This window comes from Haemaphysalis longicornis, unplaced genomic scaffold, assembly GCF_048455015.1.
Source record: "Haemaphysalis longicornis isolate Haplotype H1 unplaced genomic scaffold, Haemaphysalis longicornis Haplotype H1 scaffold_3, whole genome shotgun sequence".
NCBI lineage: Eukaryota > Metazoa > Arthropoda > Arachnida > Ixodida > Ixodidae > Haemaphysalis > Haemaphysalis longicornis.
The window spans coordinates 69,974,623-69,991,232 of NW_027526335.1; the positions used below are offsets into that span (position 1 = coordinate 69,974,623).

Sequence of the window (16,610 nt, forward strand, 5' to 3'; positions counted from 1 at the left end):
GACGCGGGTGGGAAAAAAACGCGCGCACAAGGCTCATAAAGATTCACAAATGCTTGCTGTAACGATGAAACCCAACAAGCATGAGCGAACTCGAACGAAGGGCAAAACGGCGGCATGCGGCGGCGGCGGCCCCACAAGAGGCGATTAGGCTTACCACCGCGGAGGATGTTTGATGGGCGCTTTCGTAAGCGGCGCGCATGACGTTTTACTGTGAAAATTTCGCCAACGTTATCCGCTTTTTTTTCTCGCGGGCCCCTCTCATTTGCCCCTCGAGTTGCGTTTCAGCGAGCGGTTGGAAGCGGTCGCTGGAGCTACCCACATAGCGCGGGTGGTCTCCGTGGCTGTGTCAGCGCGCCTGTGGCTTGCGGGGCGCGTTTTGAGTTTTTGCGGGGAGAAAACGCTCCATGCGGTTCACGCTGATGCCCGCGTAGACGATTAAGCTCCGACAGAAACAGAAACAGTGCGCCAGCTGTGTATGCACGCCACACAGTTTGTAGGCAAGGGGCTCGCTGCATCCGCGGCATTGGGCGGCCAGTGTTGCCGTTCGCGTTTTATTGAGACCCCATTTCGGCGCTTGCGTCTCCCAAAATATACCTCTGCAATTTAAATTTCGTGCCTAGTTCTCCATGAAACTTCGTTACATTGAAATTCCGGCAAACGGGACTTCGTTACAGGGAGGGTGAAAATACATGGTGTGCATACACTTGAAGTTACGAAAAATTCCGTGGTTCGTTACATCGGGGGTTTCGTTACATTGAAGTTCGTTACATCGAGGTTTAACTGTATGCGTAGCCATCGAAAAGAAAGTGAAAACAAAGCGGGGCATTGCGAAGCGAAGGCTGTGGCATAAAACATCGGTCCCAGCATGTAAGATGCACCACAGGGGTGGTTTACAATGTCAGATTATCATGTCGAGTGAGCTGTGTCGGACAAATGGGAAGATGCGTCAATGTAAGACTTAAGGAACATGAACAGACCATCAACAACAAACTCTCACAGTTGGCAACCCATTGTGATGAGTGTGGATGCACGGCAAAGTGTGACGCTGCCACGTGCTTGTATACAAACATACTTGTCAAACAACCAGGGAGATACTCGAAGCCTGCGTAATCAAAAAACGAGGCGACAGCTTTGTCAGCCAGCCGTCCCTGGGACTATCGCTGTAAGAAGTGGCATATAAGAACATGTGATGCAACTCATAGTATCAGTGTGTAACGTGCGCCAGTAGTGTGTACAGTGGAATCTCAATGATACGATTCTTGGTGATACAAATTTCGGGATGATACGAATTTCTGACAAGTCCTGGCGAAATTGCACTGTTTGCAATGGGAAAAATTTCGGCTGTTACTAACGGACCTGCGCGGCCCGGCGGATGATACTAACGAGCCGGCGAGATGCCAGACTGCCGAGCGAGCAAGCGACGGTGATGTACGGGCTCTCTCTCTCCTTTTTGTAACTCTTTCTCTAGGAACGGCCGGACTGTTGTTTTCTGCTCGGGAAAATGGGCCACGCCCGCCACAGGTGCACAGACGCCACCGCAGAACCGCCCGCATGCGGTGCGCGGCCCAGCTTCGGCCGCGAGTAGTGTGGGGCGCTCGAGCGACCGCTTCAAACCGCTTTAAAATGCCGCTCAAGGCACACAAGAAGTCGCTTGTGCGGTAAAGGAGCTGATAATGTGGGCGAAAACTGTACTATAAAATATCATCCGTGCCGCTAGTGTAAGTGCCCGTGAAATATCTGCTGGGGTGGTAAGCCTAAACATCTCCGGTGGAGCCAGCGGTTTGTCCTGAGCGCTTCGAAACTGCCGCGCGCGTCGCACGTCATTTTTCTGACTGAGGCAGAAGCTGCCGCGGACACGGAATCGTCGACGTGACAAGATCGCACATGCAGTGGCGATGCGCATGAATCGCGTGCAAAAATGCGCCATGCGGTTCACACCTCGACTGTTGCGGCATGTAGTGAGCTAGCACACCGTGAGTGAGGAGACGAGTGCGGAGTTTTATGCGCTCCAGAAAGGACTGCTTGGCAACATGGAGGTTAAAAAAATGCTGAAAGACATGGATTTCTTCACTCGAAAGTAAAAAAATAAATAAACAAAAACTTTTTTGTGCTCAATTTTTTGGTCTGTGTTGGTTCATACGAATTTCGGATGATACGAATATTTTTCACGGTTCTGCGAGATTCGTATCATCGAGATTTTACTATATGTTCCTTCTTTTCAAAATAAATTTCAGTTGTAAGGTGCCCTGTTTGCGTTTACCTCAGTCTTTTGTAGGTGTCCTTTTGCGCCCAGTGAAGATGAATCTAAACCAACTCGCCCAGTTATCTGTTTTGATGCTGAAGAGGGTGATATTAAATTTTTATTGCTTTATTAATCAATATTTGAAGTCTAGATTGTGTAGGCCGTGTTCCAAAATTCTTTCAGCCGATTTACAGTCATTCTCTCTCTCTCCTTTTTTACAAGAACATGTTGACTAGTGAATTTTCTTGTTGACACATTGGCTTTTCTTATTTTCTTTTATCAATAAACATTTCTTTAATCAAATAATTGCAAGAGTATTTCCGAGGTGCTGTTAGAATCTTTTTTCCCTGGAGATTTGGTGACTTAGGTTGAGACGACAGAAATGCAAGCCTGTACGGTGAGATTAGGTGGATTGCAGGCGAGTGTAAATGTGCAACACATAACGGTACTATTACGCCAGTCATGAGGTCCCTTCACAAAAGTGCAAGGAAGTGTTTGCAATCCATTTCTTCATCTTGCCTAATTTTTTTTTTGCTACCCACAACACGGCTGCAGTGAAAATTGGCTGAGTTATCATTTTGATGTTTTACTGTGTTGACCTTGAAGTTTCAATTGTGTCTTCATGGCATTTTTCAAGGTTGTATACAGTCAAACCTCGTCGAAATCTCGCGGGTGCGAAATTTTTGCGGCAACAAAATATTTTTGCATCTTTGGCGAACGTCCATAGACGCCCATGTATATTATATCTCGCGGCAGCGAAACGTTTTTGGAAACTGATCCCGCATTAACGAAGTTCGCTGCAAGTTTAGTCGGCATTTTACCTGCCCGTTGGAGGTTAACTGTGTCCAAAAAGTGCTCAGCTGCATTTTTTTTGCAATCAAAATGCGTAAACTTCACAGCACTCTTGCATGGCTGCCGCCATATTGTTTCCAAAAGAGCGCGCAGGCCGCGCAGCATCCGCGCAGCCGGCGGCTGTGGAGGCAGCCTCGCAGCAGCACGGCCAGGGGGCGGCACATGATGCTAGCCCACTACCGCTGAACAGCGCGCGTGCCTTTGTTGTTTGTGTGCGGCGATCGGCATGTTTGCTCTTGGCAAGATGCCTTCACCAGCCCAAAAGTGGAGTTTTTTATCGCTACAAGATTCACCAGCCCAAAAGTGGAGTTTTTTATCGCTACAAGATAAGGCAGCCATCATCGCCCAAGTCAGTGGCCCAAGTGGAGGAAGGGAGTTTTATATAAAGGGAGGATAGCGCCGAGGAGTTTTGAAACGCCTGCAGCTCACTCAACCATTTTCTCAATGGTGCAGTTCTCAATGGCGCATGTGCGCAACCATGTCCACCAGTTCTCAATGGCGCATGTGCGCAAAACAAAACAGTGACCGCTGTGACCTTTCTGGACGTCAACAAAGGGGTGTTCACTTAGTTTTCTAAACAGTATTGGTGCAGCGATGTGCCGTAAACAGAAGAAGCTGGGCTTCGTTTACATGATCGGACATCGGGCAAGGGCAAAAAACGTGCAGAGAAGGTGAACCAACGGAATGTTTTGGGTGTGTTTGACACGATCTCGTCGTTCTTAGGCACGCACGATGACTAGCAATGAACCACTTGTACAGTGAGTGCTGAACTGTGACGTTGGCTGCAAGGTAAGGCTCACGAAGTAATATAACGACTTTAGGAAATAAGTTTTTGGGTTGTGGCCGATTTTCCGGTCATTTATGCTTCATTCTTCTGGCAACGAAATTCCCGCAAAAGCGCATTTCCTGGCTTTCCCCAGCGGTTTCATTATTGCGGGGTTCGACTGTACATGTGTTGCAGGTTTCTTGTCCACAAAGACGGACCTTCGGTCTATCTCGCGGTCTTTTAATTCGGTATTTCTCATTAGCATTCTGCATTTTTCTGAAGTGTAGTTCTCTGTACGGTCTGGCATTTGAAGGAATCCAATCCAGATTTGAGCCTGTTTTCAAAAGCGCACTAGCTATTTATTAAGGCACTCTGGTGTTAAACATGGTGCTTGCACCATATGACATGCTATCACTATGGTGGACACACCTTAAAACTCAAATAGAGTAGCCGACCGATATTTCGGATCTGGAAGGGAACAAAAAATAGTCTGAATAAACGAGCAGTCTCAAAAATCATTGAGTCATGGACAACTGGCGGTTCCTCAGGAAAGTCCGGAATGTCCAGCAAGCTCGAATTTTTGGAGTCCAAAAAAATGGTTGGCTACTGTCGGCTACGGTTGGCTACGAAAGGGGCCCTAGCTTCTACCACGTTGCGCATAACTTATGACGGAAGCTGCGGTTGGTTGTAGCAGGGTGTAGATACACCTCACCATTTGGTTTTCTCAGTCATCCCGGGTTGTTTCCTTCTCATCACAGGCAACGCTGCTGGTGCTGAAAGCACGGCCGAAAGCAGCAGGCTGTCCTCACCGCCGCCTGAGAGGGTCGCAGAGGAGAGCCCCGAAGACGAAGCCGCCAAGTCGTTGACGCTGCTTCGCAGCATGCTTGAGCCCGAGCCGCCTGCAACATCCGTCGCCATCGCCACCGACCCCACCAACTCGGCTGCCTCCGAGCAGGTTCCTCCGGCAGTGCCTGCCCCACCAGCGCCACCGCCTCCTCCGCCTCCCGTGGTCCCTCCCCCTTCAGTGGCGATGGCCATTGAGAGTGTGGAGTCGATCCTGCCCGAGTGCAACGCGGAGGCGGAGGGCCTGACCCTGGGCCAGCTGCTGGGCAAGGCTGCCGAGGAGGCCCGGCAGGGAGGGGATGAGGAGGTGGAGGGGGAGGACGAGGAGGAGCAGAGGAGGAGGGAGAAGGAGCTAGAGGAGAGGGAGAAGGAGCAGCAGGAGCTGCTGGAGGCGCAGGCCAAGCGGAAGGAGGAGGAGGAGCGGGCCCGCGAGCGTAGCGCCAAGGGCTGGACGGCCCAGGAGGCCGGGCTCATGACCATCGGGGAGCTCTACCTCATGGTGGGTGCTGTTCCTCGGCTTTATTTCAATGCTCGCTCGCCTTTGGGAACAGTTGGCGCGCCACAGGCATGCGATTATCATCATTCCTGGTATTGCTTGTCTGTGTCATGAATTTGGGGACAAAGATTGGGTCAAGTTGTTAGAACTTCATCGGTAAAGGTGTAATGGGCATCCTGATGGCTAGAGAAAACGCCTGTGCGTCAAAATTGTGGCTTACACTAAAGATCCCCAGGTGGTCAGAATTAATCCGGAGCCCTCTACTACGGTGTGCATTGTGGCTCTGGTGTAGCTTCGGCATGGTAAGCCCCCAGAATTTGAATTTCTTTCTGCTAGCTGATGCCTTTGTACAACTTCACCAGTATCTTCACTGCTAAATGTCATTTGAAGTTTCGACTGATGACCGCGTTTTTCTTTTTTTTGAAGATTAGTCAGTTGCAACAAAGGCTGTAGAGGGCCTGAGCATACTTCTGAATACAGTGTACGCCCGTTACGACGGACCCTCTTAATCTGGATAAAATTGTCCGCTGTATTCGAAGTACGCAGTATCTGAACGGGGGGGGGGGGGGGGGGTATATGAGCATAGAGGGGGAACTTTGACCAGTATTGCATATGCTGCACGCTACAATTTGTTCTTTCTACACGCCAACAGTATCTCTGCGCAGCGTTCACTATGGGGAAAGGAATCTCCTAACCCTGTTTTCGAAGATTAGCATTCGCCTTGGAATAGGCCTAGGACAAAAAGAGACGCACAATAGACCCTTTGCAAAATGGCCAAATCGTTGGTGGAAAAGCAGCAAGCCACCCTGGCAACACTGTGCACCCGCTGCGCCGCCATTAGAAAGGAAGCGAAAAGGCTGCGAGCACAGAGTTTCTATGGAGTAACTACCGCCCACCGTCCACGTAATTGCATACGCGTCGTGGGGCAACAGACTCGTGAAGCCGTGGGCGAAAACGTGCAACCGCAACGGCGTTGCTACGACCTGCTTCCTTTCTAATGGCGTCGTCGCGTTCACCACCAGTGTTAGCACCGCTGAATTCTCAGTGTTGTCCGCCTTTTTGCAAAGGGTCTATAAGCTGAGCAAATTAAGTAGCAATTTAACTAGGAAACCAGGAGCAATTACTATACTAAAAAGCTATGCAAATCGGTCGTGGCCAGCACAATTAGCCAGGCTCTTTTCAAACCCTTTGTGACGAGGAAGGTTTACCTGAAACTACTCGTGAAACAATTCAAATTGCTGCCTGATATTTCCCCAAGGCAGCTTCCGCATTTTTAATGATCTTAGTCTTGTCAATAAAACAGCTGATACGAAATAATCTGATGAATGACAGCTGTGAAATCGAAAGTTAGACCAGTTAGACTATGACAGCAGATTGCATACAATGGATGAGAGCCATCCCCTGGCTTGAGGCACTTCTTACCTTTTTCATCAGACGGAATGGGAACGATGCATGCGTGGGAATAATACCGTATTTACTCGCGTAATGAACCCACTTTTTTCCCAGAAAATTCGGCATGAATTTGGGGGGAGGGTTCATTATGCAGGAAAAAATTTCAACAGATTTTAAAAGTTGAAATTTCGTACAATAAAGCTGCTAAGAGAAGGCGCTATCAGAGCCTTACCATTCTTGTAAAAACATGTAGGTAATTAAATTTCTTTTTTTTTTTCCAACGTGCTACTGGCTCCCTACTCGCCATGGAGCTGTCCTCACTCAAGTTGCTTGAGGCTTCACATTCGTTGTCGGCCCGCAGCGCACCATCTTCCGTGCCGTCAAGGCACTCTATAAAACTTTTTTTTCCCACACTGGGAAACTTCTCCTCTTTGAGGCCACGAAGCACACGGGGATCCCTGTTCATCACCCAAAAACGTCTCGCACACACTGGGTCAACACTGTAGTGCCGCCCAGCCACGCGGTTTCCATTTGCATCAAAGCATGCTCCACTACCTTCAGTTTAAAACGTGCTGTGTAGCTCACGTACTAGCCCATCGTACGGCACGCTCCAGGAGCACAAAAAAAGTTCGGAACACAGCTGAACAACAAAACCACGGAGCGTAATGGCGACATCGCGGAACAGCAAGAGCAGAGGAGTGCGGAGTACGCTTACCGTATTTACTCGAATGTAACGCGAGTTTTTTTCAGAGTTTTTCTGCTAATTAGGGGGTTCGCGTTACAATCGAATCGCCTCAAAATTTGCCTTGGCAATGTCGCGGCACAGGCTTTCAAAATGGCTACGACAGATCTAGCGATCTTTCAATTTTATGCTGGCAACGTCTACACGCTCCCAACATCCAATCCAATCCAATCCTATTTTTGTTTGTGACTTTTTGTGCTGCCGTTTTGTGCTTCTGCGACTTTCTCGTGTAAATGGCAACGCGACGAGCTCAGTACGATGCCCGTTTTAAAAGGAATGCAATTCTGGTAGCTGAGGAAATCGGAAACTCTGCCGCGGCTCGGCGGCTAGATGTGTCAGAATCGACTATCCGTGGATGCAGGCTCCAGCGTGAAGCGCTTTTCAAGTGTGAGCCCGGCCGAAAAGGCTTCCGCGGACCTCGTTGTGGCCGTCACACTGAACTCGAGAAAAAAGTGGCGGAATTCGTAATTGAGCAGCGAAACAAGCTTTTGGGGGTCAGCGTCGAGCTGATCCAATGGAAAGCCCGAGACGTAGCCAGAGAGATGGGGATACCAAGGGAGAGTTTCAAGGCTTCATGTGGATGGGCGCAAAAGTTCATGCGAAGGAATGGATTCTCCCTCCGGCGAACTACGTCGATTAGACAGAAGCTGCCATCGGATTATGAAGCGAAGCTACTAGAGTTTCAGCGCTACGTGATCGACCTGCGCCGCTCGTCGCAAATGCCGGTGGGGCACATCGGCAACGCGGATCAGACTCCCGTTTACCTGGACATGCCTATGTCCAGGACTGTTAACGAAACAGGTGCCCCCCAAGTCCGCATAAGGACAACAGGGAACAAAAAGACACGGCTAACCGTGATGCTGGCCTGCTTGGCGGATGGGCACAAGTTGCCACCGTACATCATTTTCCGGCGCAAAACCATTCCGAAGGAACCGTTCCCCAGCAACGTGATTGTCCGCTGCCAAGAGAAAGGTTGGATGGACACTGCGCTTATGCTTGACTGGGTCAATACTGTGTGGTGCCGACGGCCAGGTGCGCTCCTCCACCCCGCCTCCATCTTAGTTCTCGACTCATTTCGCGGTCACCTGACCCCTGAAGTGAAGAAGAAGATGGAGGAATCTCGGACGCAGCTCGCTGTCATTCCCGGAGGCATGACGTCCGTGCTGCAGCCGTTGGACGTCTGCCTAAATAAACCATTCAAGGATGGGATGCGGAAGCTCTACGGAGATTGGATGCGAGAAGATCGGGCTCTGACGCCTTCGGGCAGAATAAAGCGACCAAGCGCCGCGAAGATAGCCGAGTGGGTGTCCGCCGCGTGGTACAGCCTCCCACATGACATGGTGGTTCGCGCTTTTAAGAAGTGCTCCATATCCAATGAACTGGATGGCACCGAGGATGACTGCATGCATCTGGGAGGAGGACAGCGACAAGGAGGGCTCGACCACCGACGACGATGGGGATGAAAGCGAGTGAAATTCGGGGGTATTGATCACCGATGGCTAAAGCGACGAGTGAGCAAAACTCGCCGTAAATAAAGGTACTTTTTTTCCCTCTCGTTGCTCGCGTTACATTCGTGTTTTTTTTTTTGGCTCGGGGAAAAGTCACCCCTCGCGTTACAATCGTGGTCGCGTTACAATCGAGTAAATACGGTAGTGCTTTGTTTGCACACCGGCAGAACCAGCCGGTAGAGCAAAGAGCAGGGAAGGAGTGCGGAGTACATTTTGTGCTTTGTTCGCACGCCTCAACGTTTTCATGGCGCAAGAAGGTCCGTTTTGTGTTCAGCACGTGACGCTACGCAAGCACGCAATTCTTAAATTGCGAGCCACGGCATTCACGCTCACGTCTCTGGCTACCATTGAGATTTCTTTTTGGTGGAATGCGTTTTTAGCATTTCTGCGCGTACTGTAGCGTGATATCAAGTTGCTGCGATTGTTTATGGCATCAGCAACCATGCTGAGATAAAAGCATATTCTCACTGCATTTTCTATTCAGAGTGACAAAAAAGCAAATTCTCAAGAAGAAAAGTGGGGGGAGGGTTCATTACGTGAGTGGGTTCATTACGCGAGTAAATACGTAAATTCCAAACTTCACTGAACCTGAGTTCTTTATTACATAAAAAAGTGTGATGATGGCAACCCGACAGCGTATTTGCAAGCAATGTTCTTCCATCTCACCAGAGTAGCGTTTTTCGGCAGTGTCCTTGTTCTTGATGGTTGAGCGTACTGCCTGCTTAGACGGGCCCATACTTCTGGCGATGGTGGCCTTTTTTACGCCATGTTCGACATCGTTAATTATTCTTAGTTTTTCTGACAGTGAAATCAGCTACCCTGTCAGTTGCTGGTTGCATGAAAAACAAACAAACAACAAAGCCACCGGCACTGGCTTGCATTGGCTGCGCCAACAACCCGTTTTTTACGTTGACAATGTTGCCAGACATAGTAGTTTCCGTGCCAATAGTCGGCATAGCCGGGTCTGTTATGAGCAGGGTCTCACGGAAATGGTCTGTTATAACTGGAAGTCCATTGTTGCCGGATCCGCTGTAACGAGCGTAGACTGTAGCATGTTTAATATTATGCATGCTTTTCAGAAATAGTCGCCTATTTTGCAAATGCAGTCAGCTGAAAAAATGGCTGCACAAGTGGTAGCTACTTTTCTACGGTTGTGAAACAGGCTTCAATCCATTTTATAGCGAAAGCCATGTGAGAACACTCTGAGTGGTCTATCGTATCAAATTTACATGAATTGGAAAAAGCGAGTTTTGTTGTGAGAGCAGCAATGTAATTGTCATTGAAGGGCTGACTCCTGTAAACCGAGCTGCTAGGTAGACGTATGCACCAAACCAGGACTCTATGCCTCTCTGCTTCAGATGGGCTGCCCCAACAAGATTGTGCTCCACTATGACTTCTGCCCCGTGGAACAAAATGAGAGTGACAAGTCCAAGACCACCGTGGAGTGCACGGCAATGCTGAAGAAGCTGCTGAGCCTCGCAACGGCCATGTTTGCTGAGAAGAACAAACAGGTCAGCATTGCCCCTGGACGCATATCTTGTGTGCTTGGTAGCGGTTTAAAGTGTTGACATTGGATGATGGCACAGCAATGAAACATTGTTTTGAAGAGGTTTTAGGACACGCTTTTTGTGTGGACAATCTGGGTACACAAAACCTTGTCATTGGTGAGTGGAAAGACAGTGGAGGGGTAAAAAGTTATTCTTGATCATTCCAATTGATAGCTTGTGCTGAGGATAGCTGTGCTGAGGATTCTGCCACTCTTCCCCGTGCAACAAAGGGCAGCAAGTACCATCTCCTGTGCCTGTGCTTTTGGCATCCTCCACTATCGTATTTATTCGAAAATAGGTTGAGCACGATTATAGGCCGACCTTTATATATAGTGCTCCACGAGAAACAAAAAAAATTATTCGAATATAGGTCGACCCTTATTATTTTGAGAAGCGGAGAAATTTTAACATGACCAACCTTTATTTACAATCAGCGAGAGCGCTGTAGCCACTGTATTTCGCTAGCCGTAAGCCTCATCGTCGGAAGAGTCGGGGAAGCTGTCGTCGGGCGTTTCGCTGGCGTTGTGGTATGCCAGCGCTGGCGTCGTCAACATCCCAAATTACGTCGTCCTCAGTGCCATCAAGTGCATTGGAAATGCAGCATTTCATGATGCCAGTGCGAATGATTTCCTCAAGTAGGTCGTCCCATGCATCCGCAACCCGCGTTGCAACTTCACTGAGGGGAGCTTTCTTGTGGTGTTTTGTCAGTGTCATGGCGGTGGCGCCCTTGGTACCTGGCTACACGGTCCTTGAGCAGTTGGTTCATGGCGATGTCTAAAGGTTGAAGTTGAGACGTATGATGACCAGGTCTGTGTTGGCCTTTTGTATGGCCTCCTTGTACGGCCCCCTTGTGTGGCCTGCTTGTACGACCGCGCTTGCTGGCTCTGTTGATGAGCTGGAGCTGTCGGAAGGGCGCGTTCTCGCCTTCTGGTGCACGGCCAGGCTAAATTGGAGGCACGCATTCTTGTCCGCTGAGCCTAGCTCTGCTGTGTCTCGTGTTGCTGCGTTCCAGCGCTGCAAGACAGAAAATGCTACACGATGGCAAAGCTGCGGTAAGTGTCCCCAGAGCTAACTATCACAAGGTAGATTTCAGATGCATGGAAGTGAGTCCACGTTGCTGTTGTGGCCAAGTGACAGACGTTCGATTGCAAACCACTTCGTAGGAAGATAAGACAACCTGCTGTGGGATACTGAGGGCAGCAGCTCAAGCGGTGCGACAGACTTGAGTGGTAGTGTCAGACTGAGTATCAGACGTTAGCGGCAGGTTCACTGTCTGTGCCTTTTTTGAATGTTTGCTGAATCTAACACTATTCCTTGCACCCGCTTCGTCCGGATACCGCTGTGAAAAAAAGTGTGTGTGTGTGTGGGGGGGGGGGGGGGGGGGGAGAGGAGGAGGAGGAGGAGGAAGGGGGGGGGGGGGGTCATTTTACATTTTTCGAATCTAAGCGCCCTCCATTACTTTCGGCATCACAATCGTGAAAAAGGGGGGGTGCTTAGAATCGAGGAAATACAATAATTTGGGTAACATTTCTGAAAAAAAAAAAGGTTGGCCTATAGGCGGTATTCAATGAAAAGTTTAGTGGGCGATTTCTCCGCCTGGCCACACTGAAAACCGCCATGTCGGTGGCCACCGTGCCAGCGCATGCGCTCTGCGCCCGCATCTCGAAGAAAAAGAAACACCAGCGTACGTCATCTGCTGCGTTTCAGCCCGATTATCGGTAGTGGCGTCAACAGATATAATATTAATCGCACTCACATTAAGTGGTGGCGCTCTACCTATCCTCGAGTTCTTCGAAACCACGGAGGATGAAACTGCGGCTGCGAACAGCGCGTATAAGCAGTGTAAGTCCGACGTTGCAGTTGGCTGCTGCCGCGGATCTCGACGCAAGTGCACCCGCACCGCTTCCACGACTTTGTCTGGTATGTGCCCTCTAATACGCGGGTGAGAACAAAAACTGAATAATTTCTTTGGAGAAATGGTTCATGCGTACACCGATTTAGTGCTGGCTTTCTCGTGCTCTAAACGTTTCACACTCAGCAAAACAACTCACGTCTGACGTTAGAGCGCGGCGGCTGGCATTCAGCTGATCTGCGGCGGCTACTTCATACGCGTCTGGCAATAGGTAGATTGTACTGTGCTGCAATCAACAGCACTTGGCGTCAAGGTATTACTTTGCGTTCAGTGGGCAACAGTTTGGAAATGATGCAGTGCCTGCTGTAAAATGGACCACTGCGCTCACGTTCAAACCTTCGTGCCACGACCGACTTGCACTCGCTTGTAGGTGTGCGCGGAGGCTGGGGTTGAATTGCAGGTAAGGTTGTCACACTCATGAGCGGAATAATGACTTTTCGCGTAAACAACGCTATCGCGGTACAACTGACTATCGAATCACTCGCACACGCCTTGCACGGAAACACAAGGTCACGTCGCGGCCCGCGGCCTGCGTGGCCACCATGAAGGCATGGAGGAGAAGAGGGGTGCCTGATCTGCGGGCCGTGCGCATAACGTTGCCTTGGCAACAGACGCTTGGCCACAGATATGGCGGCGCACTCGCATGGTTACCTGCATGCATTCCACGCCATTCAATACCGGCTATATTGGAATAAATACGTAGTTCTTCCAACGCCTAAAGTGCTAACCTTTGGCAGTGGCATATTTCCTCATGTGCCGTTATCAAGTGGCACTGTTTTGAAATTTCCAGTATGCGGATGCTTTTCCTCTGTGCTCCTTTGCAAATTTCAAGCACTGCTTATAACCTTTTTCTTCTCTCCCAGGGTCCGCTCTCGCCGCCGGCCGGCAAGTGTGGCAGCGGAGGGGCCACAACGGGGGGTCGGGGCAGTGCCTCGTCCAGCGGTACCCCTCCCTCCGGCAAGAGTGCGGCCAGCCGGGCCCTGGGCCGCAGCCCGTCAACGAAACCGGCGCCGCGCCCGACCCTGCAGCAGGTGCAGCAGGCCCAGCAGGCAGAGCAGGCCCTGGAAGACGCAGCCGCCGCTGCGGCCGGTGAAGGGGCCCCAAGCCAGCCGGTACAGGGCCCGGCCGGGGACCAGCACGTGTTTGTGGTCCCCATGGGCCTGGCCCCCCGCACCCACAAGCAGGCCGCCATGACGGCCACGGCCGCGGGCACCGCAAACATGTTGGAGCGCGGACAGCTTGACGTGAGTGCCCAGCCCCACTGGGACGGCGTCTTATTCGTTTCTGGTGAACAGTCATGTGGCTCATGGCTGATGCCAGCTAGAGCTTTTTTCATTTAGCGATATTTCGCGGTCCCTTTATTGCGACGGCCTTCATTTTGACCTAAGGCCACCTGATTGTTGTTGAATGGTTACATAAGGCTATCTATCCAAAATGAAGGCGCATCACATGAACACCACAAACTGAAAAGGTTTTTCTGATAGTGCCCTAAAACATTTAAGGGCAGAACGAGTGCAGAAAGCAGCAGCTCGTTTGAACGCTGCTGTGAATGCGCGCTGAGAGAGTTCTTCGGGCCCAGGGCACTCATGACAGATGGGATGATTCAGCACAACACAGAAGTGACACAAGCATGCGGCAACGTGGCCGCCTAGAAAATGTTATCACAAAGAGAAACTCTTCCGTCAACTACCCGTACCCTCCATACGGCGACTCTTCCATCAGTGATCAATGCTCCCACAAGAGCCGTATGCTCGTGGTTCGCGCAGTACATGTTAGAAAAGAAAAGCTTTTGTATATGCATGCCGAATAACCATGCGCTGTGGGTTGAGTGGGAAACTTTAATCCCAATCATCAGAACACATTCACTGCGAGATTACAACCATCGAAGCTACTGGCAGCGGCCATTGCCGCGCGATATCAAACAAACAACATGGCAGCTGGCGGAAGCGGCCGCTGGCTATTTCCTTTGATTCGTGAGTACGTTGCTCACATTCAAGAAGCCTTTTGTTCGTCTCTAATAAACAAAATGAGCATTACTGAATCCCTTGAATCAATGCACGGTGCTGGCGTAGGCACAATCATATCACATTCAGTACACTTCCGAATGCTCTGGGGGAAGGTTAGCCGCTCTAAGTATGCTGGACAAGGGGCACAAATCTGGAACGCCCTTTTTGAAAGTTGGCCATCACCTTTATTGACGCCGGAATGTATGCAATGTGGTAAATGCTACGCTTTGACAGTAATTATAGAAATGAGGGCATTACGTGCTTCCCAGCTCATTGCACCCGTGATTGGTCCATTCTCTTGCCGTTACAAGCAGCCCGAAGTTCGATTTCGATTCTAAGTCAACATAACCCTTCTGGATCACAAAAAATGTAAAGTATAAGGTTGTCCTTGAACTGTGACAAAATTATTGATGTATTCCCGTACGAAAAAGCGTTTTCTCTAGCTTTTCGGCATAAAGTGTTTCAGCCTCGCTGGAGACAAACTTGTACACTGAATTTTTTGCGGCCCGTGCACTTTCGCTGGGGCCTAGAAAATTTTGACAAAGGCTGTACATGAGATGACAAGACGTATTTAAAAACATTTCACCAGCTAGAACAATAATAAAGTGCAGTGTTTGCTATTCGTTTATGCGGTTTTTGAGTCGCACAATAAAACTGACTTGTATACGTACGCTAGTGCCACGTGGTGACACTATGTGGTGCCACCTTCCAGATTGGAGAAATTTTAGGGCCAAATTAAAATGATTTCCGCCAATTTATTGAGAAATTCCTTGTGGTTAGCCCACCATATAAAGTGCTGGCTTTGATATGATCGGGAAGACAGGCTGTGCCATTAATGAAATGCGGTCAGAGGTAGTGACTGCATTGGCTGTGCCATTAGTGAAATGCGGTCGAAGGTAGGGACTTGGGCAACGAAGGGAACGGGGTCAAAAATAATTGTTCTGCTTTGCTATTTGCACCTCCACTGTGACCTGTCCTTTCTGCGGAATCATCGATAGGAAAGCCGCGTGACACCTTCGATCTTGCGAATTTTAGCTGAGCCAATCCAGGATGATTTCAACGGTGACGTGATTTCATGCTGACACGTGTGTGTGCCCGTGCGTGCAGCGGCTGGTCGCAGCGAACCGGCGGGGGGTGCGAATGCGGCCGTTGCGGAAGCCCCTGGTGGTGCAGCGGCCACTGCTTCCCCGGGCGGACCGGCGTCCCGTCACGCTGGTGCAGCTGCTGCCGTCCTCGCCGGCCACCCTGGCGGCAGTGGTGCAGCCGCTGGCAGCCACGGCGGCAGCAGCAGAGCCCCAGGGGGGACTCGTCAAGCTCATCCATCCCACAGGTGAGGGGGGACGGGTGCGCTTCAGAGGTCTTAAACAAAAAAATGTTTATTTTTACAGTTGTGACGACGATAAAAATTGGAGGGCATATGTAGTCTTTCATTCTGATTTTTTTTTTTGTGTGTAAAATGACTACATTCAGATTTATTCGGATTTTTATATTTTATTTTTTGACAGCTTTTGTAAAAAAAAAAAAAAACAGCTGGAGGGATGCAGCTGAACAGGGTGCAGTCTTTGTCAAAAATTTTGTGGGCCAAGCCAGAAGTGTGCTACTAGACAGCACTGTTTTCCTATTTTAGTAGTAAAAGCTTTGAAACTTTTGTAAGAGATGCATTTTGTCGTGCATATTCCAAAACTGTTATCAGATTTTATGTAGCTTCATCGGTTACTTGATTATTGCGTATCCAATAGCAAAACAAAGGGTTTATTATTTTGTCTTGCAGATTCCGAAACTGTTATCAAATTTTATGTAGCTTCATCAGTTATTTGATTATTGTATATCCAATAGCAAACCAAAGGGTTTTTTTGCCTCCACTTTCTCACAATTAGAACTTTTATGTAAAGTATCATGCAATAGCTTGTTATGCTTGTTATGAACCACATTGGGCAATTAAAAGCCTTAAGTTACGAGAAAAAAATTGCTACTAGAAAAATAAAAAAAAATGCCTAGCAGTTTTTTTTTTCCATGGGTCCTCTAAACACTCTATGGCGTTTTTGCAACGGCGAGGAGTACATATCGCTAAATAAAATAGATAAGTGCACCCTGCATACTTTTAAGACTATGAAGCGGCAACGAGTACATATCGCTAAATAAAATAAATTAGTGCACCCTGCGTACTTTTAAAAAAGGCTTGTGTGTGCCAAGTTTCATTGCAGTCTGACAATTGTAAGTGCATAAAATTGTGCGGGCAAAATGTGGCAACGTTAAAAAGATCCCCAAATGATAAAAAAGCGTTTGAAAGTTTGAAGCATGTTT

General features: G+C 49.3%; 1 protein-coding gene across 1 annotated transcript in view; it reads left to right on the top strand.

The window, feature by feature from the left end:
* The window catches only part of Crm (cramped chromatin regulator), a 59,133-nt gene that overhangs the window by 17,859 nt on the left and 24,664 nt on the right, over positions 1–16,610 (top strand). Inside the window, exons 10-13 of the mRNA XM_077703377.1 lie at positions 4,619–5,202; positions 10,200–10,352; positions 13,164–13,544; positions 15,414–15,636. Coding sequence (XP_077559503.1) covers positions 4,619–5,202; positions 10,200–10,352; positions 13,164–13,544; positions 15,414–15,636 — 1,341 coding nt within the window. The remainder of the gene's footprint in view (positions 1–4,618; positions 5,203–10,199; positions 10,353–13,163; positions 13,545–15,413; positions 15,637–16,610) is intronic.